At 36.3% G+C, this 6,176-nt stretch overlaps 1 protein-coding gene across 2 annotated transcripts in view; it reads right to left on the minus strand.

Annotated features, from left to right (window-relative positions):
• Window positions 1–4,676, minus strand: part of mlt (tubulin folding cofactor E like protein mlt) — a 13,736-nt gene extending 9,060 nt beyond the window's left edge. For both annotated transcript variants that reach the window (XM_013317523.1, XM_013317522.1), the window contains exons 1-3: window positions 4,425–4,676; window positions 3,474–3,976; window positions 2,770–2,869 (exon numbers count right to left, since the gene is read on the minus strand). In XM_013317523.1, coding sequence (XP_013172977.1) covers window positions 2,770–2,869; window positions 3,474–3,976; window positions 4,425–4,670 — 849 coding nt within the window. In that variant the 5' untranslated portion in view covers window positions 4,671–4,676. The remainder of the gene's footprint in view (window positions 1–2,769; window positions 2,870–3,473; window positions 3,977–4,424) is intronic.
• Between the last annotated feature and the right edge of the window lie 1,500 nt (window positions 4,677–6,176).

Below are 6,176 nucleotides of genomic sequence, written 5' to 3' on the forward strand. Positions count from 1 at the left end.
GTACTGTTATCGTGGTGATTGTAATATGGACCTTGTATTATTGAGCTATAAACAAGCCGTCACAAATTAACGCGACATTGACAGACCGGTCGAGGACAAACCTAACGACCCTATAAAATGTCAATTATATGACGTACGTAAATACACGTATATATTACTCCAGTTACTAACAGCAACTTTATGTACTGCTTATCAATATACTAGATGAAACTCTATCCTGGTCAAAATGTAGGGGTCAGTAGAGTTAAAAAAACTTCATAATTTTAACTGACCAACTCGGGAAACTATTTGGGTTTGTATGTCAATTCAATTGTGATCTACTGTATTTATCAACGTAACGGATTTTCATGTTAGAATTGTTATTTTTTATAAGGTGACAAGCGGCCACTTGAATTCCCAAAATAAGGACGAGACCGGTGCCCATAGGCGCATCTGCAATTTCAGATGCGTTGCTAACCTAATCGGCGGAAGAGTGGATGCACAGAAAGAGGATATTTCCCTTTACTTTGCGACACCCCTTTGTCAAATCCAATACCCCTTCCATTACTTCCTTATAAAAAAAGTAGTGGGAAAGGAACGTGGAAAAATTAGGTCTCCACCACGCAAAACGATTGCCGCATGTCATATGATTTGTTTTCTTCCTCTCACAGTCATATGGCTCCAGTCAGTCAGGTTTTTTTGGTTATTTAAATAACAAATAGTTAAGTGAATTAAATGATTTTGTAAGCTAACATCATATTAATCTTGCTCTCCATTAAAATATTATTAATCTTATCAGTAGTAAATGGTATGTCGAAGTGACGTCATATTTCGGGATTGCATTGGTCCATTGCGTAAGTATCGTGGCGTTAGTGGGACGTCTAATTTTGTGGGACCTTCACCCGAATCCCGGCGCCCGGACTCCCGAGGGTACGGTTACCGATACACTAATTATAAAGCTGTATAGTTGTGCAACATGTTACATAGTTGAAATCGCAACTCGACTGAGAACTTTTTGAAATGATGATGAAGTTCTTATATTCTTAATAGCTAATTTTCACACTAATAGTCGCTAATTGGTCACTGAGTTAGTTAGAAAAATCTGCAAGAACCGATTGGGTAATCATTCATTGACTCAAATGGCAGTAACCTAATTTAAGTTACTACAATTTGGATGTTGTTGAATAATCTCGAGTCCACACTTGGAATTATGTCGTGGATAATTTCTTAATATTCCGTAATAGCGATATTTCTTAGACCTATATTTCATCTCGTAACCATAGGGTTACCAATGTTTGTTATGTTTTAGGATCTGGACATACCTAAGACCCATAAGACTTCGGATAACCAGACATAGATATGGGTCAGATTATATTGGATTCAATCATCACGGACACCGGGGGACCGCATTAAAACCGGAGTGATGACGTAACGGACATTAGCACAGTTTATAGCCGCTCAATGATAGACGTACTTCAACGCATATCAATTACAGCTGTGCAACTCGCGCGTGACGATAAAGATTACCAATGTTACGTGATGTTCATTATGTCTTGCAGTTTATTTTACACCTGGCAGTCAACCGTTTACTTATACAAAAAGATTTATAGCGTACTAGCTATCGCCCACGACTCCGTCCGTGCGAAATTAAAAAATAACTTAATTAGCAGCTTATGTGTTCATCCAGAATGTGTTCTACATTTATGTCAAATTTCAGCAAGATCAGTGCAACTGTTCTAGAGATACCTTCAAACAAACGTACATCCATCTAAACATTCGCATTTATAATATTAGTAAGAAGTAAGATTAATCATAAGTTTAGGGTACTACAAATGTTGAAGTCACGTGTATTAATCTGCCAATCCACTTTTGTCATACATGTTCTATCAGAGGCCTAGCAAATAGGTTGAATATGTTGAATTATAATTGTAAAAAACACATTAATGATGAGTACTTTCAATCTAATGTCGCCATAATGTATAAAGGTTAAGAAAGTCGAAGAGTTTATTGAAGAGCATTCAATCTTACTTCTTACTAATATTATAAATGCGAATGTTTGGATGGATGGATGTTTGTTTGATTGTATCTCCAGAATGGTAGAACAGATCTGGCTGAAATTTGGCATAGATGTAGAATATTGCCTAGAACAATACATAGACTACTTAATAATTTTTTTTTTAATTCCGAGCGGGCGGAGTTGCGGGTGACAGCTTGTTAGTTAATAACACTTACTAGAACTGAACTAATACAAAAGAAAATAATATTTTGTGGATACGGCTATGTCTTAATGAATCATCAAACTGTTGAAAAATAACTCTACGTCGGCCTCCGCAAACCGTATGTTGGTTAATAGCATCTTTAGCATTGCGTTATTTCGGTATTTTGTAAGCAAGTCAATTGGTGCAAGGTTGTAATACTTCCGCATACTAAATGCTTAAGATGTAATGATAATACGTAAGAGATATGTTAGTATGCATTACAAAAATTTACTATTTTTTACAAATTATCTACTTACATGCATCTAGGTATTTCCTGGTTACAGTTACTTAAATATATTAGATCGTCTTTAAGAGCCGTGACCATCGTTTTTTTTCTAGTTATAAATAACCCCATCCTATCCAATAAAGTTCAATTTGACAAAACTTCGATTATTATAGGATTATATTGTAACGAAATATACTATTGTTAAGAACCAAAATTACACGAATTTCTTCTAATTTTTTTTTTCAGACGCGTAGTTTCCATCACAATCTTTAATATATTGCCTTCTTGAAATACTTTATCACTCACCTGTACTCTTAAACTTCTTAATGCAGGAAACAAAGCCAACCGATCGACTTCATCCCACGTGGCAAGTCCGGTGTTGTTTAGGTTCAGGAATCGCAGATGGCTGCAAATGTTTGATATCGTAAGTACTAAGAGATATCAAGCTATCTTTGTTAAAGTTCATTAGGGCAATAATAACTATTGACAGTAATTGAATCACATATTTAATACTCTAGGCTTGAGTACATCAATTAATTGCGATCGACAGCTATATTAAGATAAAGCAGTATCACATTAGGAGCGTCGGTGGCTCAGGGGTCAAGCACTTGACTTTCAATCTGCAGGTCCTGGGTTCGAATTCCGCCATGTACCAATGTGTTTTTCTATTTCCGTTTTACATATGTACATTTATCTGACGTTCTTACGGTGAAGGAAAATATCGTGATGTATACTGCACATATCTGAGAAGAAACTCAAAGATATGTGTGAAGTCAACCAACCCGCACTGGCCAGCGTGGTTGACTATGGCCTATTCACCCCTAACTTAGGGTGGGCTCCGAGCCCCTTTGGTGGGGACGTATAGTGAGCTGATAATGATGAGTATCATATTATATCGTCACTACGTAATATATAATTTGGCTTTGAATCTTGGAACTTGTAAGATAGTTATTATAAGAGTTATTTTGGCCTCAATCGTTTAGAAATTATATAGTTTAGATATAACTTACGCAAAAGCATCATGACTTTTCTTATTCCCATTAGCGTCTCCACATTTCTCGCACGGGTCTGGTTCTAGTGTTGCTATAGGGCACTCGTTGACTAACAGCGTTTCCAGATTCGGGAAGGCATATCCCAGTTTGCTGATCTCTCGCCAACTGCTTACGGGGTTACCGGAAAAGTGGAGTTTCTTCAATTGTTCATGCACGGGTTCGGTAAAGTCTACATTGAGTCGGGAGCATGCTTCACAACGGTCTTTTTCGTCTATTTCCTTCCCGCTTAAGTCCACGTAAGAATACTCGTTGAGGCTCAAATGCAACTCTTCGAGAGCTGGCAGAGACTTGAGTAGACCGAGGATGCTGGGCCAACCGACGTACGTAGAGTTCAAGACCAAGTGACTTAAGCTATCCCATTTAGGCTGAAGTGATTGAGCTGCTTGGATTTGCGCCGAGAGCCGATTGAAGCTTAGATTTAGAAAGCGTACCCGTGGCGTTTGCTCGAGTATTGCGAAGACCTACAGACAAAGAAAACCCGTCATTGTAGCTTACACAAACATTCCGAATATGTTATTCATCGTTGTTCTGTTTTTGAAAATATAGAGACTCAGGTGATGTTTGTTGGTGTAATAACTGATACTGATAATATTATAAATGTAGAGTACAATATTCCGGAAGAGTCGACATCAAGTAGATGTTGTAACAATCCTGTGAACAGATGTTAGACAAGACGATGCGTGTTGCAACTCGAACATGTGAACATTTTGTGATAACATTAAGGACGGAACACATATGTATTTCCCCCAATAATAAACAATGCACAGTTTAGTGTTTCTAATTCAAATGTTACAGTATGTTCAAATACTAATGGAGAACTAGAAGATGATCAGACTCTTGCTATTAATACTTCATGCTAATGTTAAAGTCCTAATCCACGTGTACATTGTAGGTACTAGGTATCCTTACCTCTTGCCATTCTGTAAGTTTATTATTCGCCAGGTCCAGTTCTACGACATCAGCACATTTATCTGCGAGTGCACCGGCATCTCCCGCGCAGTCTATATCGCAGTCATTCAGCACCAGTAAGGTGGGCACACTCAGCCGGGGTGACCGCTTCGGCACAAAGATAGCGACTGGCATGTCGTCTATGCACGGGTTCACTTCGCCCTTTGCGCCGTACTTACGCTCTAGTGCTTCCAAGAGTGACGGCATCTTGGAAACCTTTAAACAAAGTAAAGAACGTTATGGGATTAAAATAAAATTACCATCTCTCAAATCGCTTTGATTGTAAATGGACTACTAATTAGAAATAGAAATTAAGACTCATATTTACAACTATTGTTGAATCTCAGATTGGCATCGCCCCACTTAGTCTTTGCCATGACTTAGGCTTTATCAGGAGACTTCCTTCCTGTGCTCTACTTACAACACTCTAGTCCGGAACCTACTTTAACCTGATTTGTGTATTTTGTGTCAGCCATATTGTTTCAATAATTAACCTAATTTCGCGGTCAGTAAGAGTAAATAGCTTTAGTAGAAATTTTAATTTCTATCGGACTCCAAACATAAGCTACCTATCCATGTTTTACGCTACTAATATAAATGTTTTGCAAAACTGTTGCATCTAACTGTTAAGTTTATTAGTAATAATTTTTATAATGTAAAATGGTGCGCAAACTGAAGACGAAGGTTGATTCTTAGCAACAATTTGTTTGAATAAGAAACAAAAAACAGATTTGTCCTAAATTTCATTCAGATCCTTCCAACCGTTCTGAACTTATGGTAACAAACACTCATCTAAACTTTAGAATTTATATTATTACTAATAAATAAGATTTAATAAAAGAAAAAATCATAAATAATATAGCAATGTACGAGTTTTCATGTTACAAGTTGCAACATAACAATCCAGCGCGTCTGCTATTATAAATATTCATGTCGTGTTGAAACACGGGCAAATCAGATCCACGTAAACATTGTTCTGATTGTCTTTTGTTTATTTAGCAATTATTATTATTATTAAAAGATAAATTATGCATTCGAAATGTAAATCGATTATTATTAAAATCGAAATTGAAATGCAAAATGACCACCAATTATCGGATCAAATTGGCCTTTCGAGATTAGGTCTTAGGCAATTCGGTAATTTTTATTTTCTTACATTATTTGTAAAACAAAACGCCAGTGAACTAAATACATATTTTTTTCCAAAAATATTATGCGTGGTTCCCATCTAAGTGATACTTCCAACTGCTAGATGTCTATAAAGGTAAGGGTTTTTCTGCAATTTGCAGTTGCATTAAACAGTAGTCAGATCCGGAGTCATATCAAGGTTAGCAATCACTTTGAAAGGGTATTAACTTAAATTACTGCAAAGTCATTTTACGATCAACATAAGGTCATTTCTGTTTACAACAAATAAGATGTAAGCTTTTAAAGGGGTTTAATTTTTGAGGGACCAAAAAAATATACACGTTACACACGAATTATTCTTAAGGCTTGCAAGCAATTTCGATATAAAAAGTAATTTTTTAATGTAAAAATAAGATAAGATTAAAAAGTTAAATATTAAATTAAATTCTAAGATAGAGTTTCACTGGTTGTGCTTTTATCCTACGCAATTCTAGAGCTTTACAATTTTTAAATCCGATTTGGTACACTACGATACATCCCTAACAAGAAATAACAACAAAATGAGACGAGACAAGGCGTCCTTTA

The sequence above is a fragment of the Papilio xuthus genome, unplaced genomic scaffold (assembly GCF_000836235.2).
Source record: "Papilio xuthus unplaced genomic scaffold, Pxut_1.1 DF826938.1, whole genome shotgun sequence".
NCBI classification, from domain to species: Eukaryota; Metazoa; Arthropoda; class Insecta; order Lepidoptera; family Papilionidae; genus Papilio; species Papilio xuthus.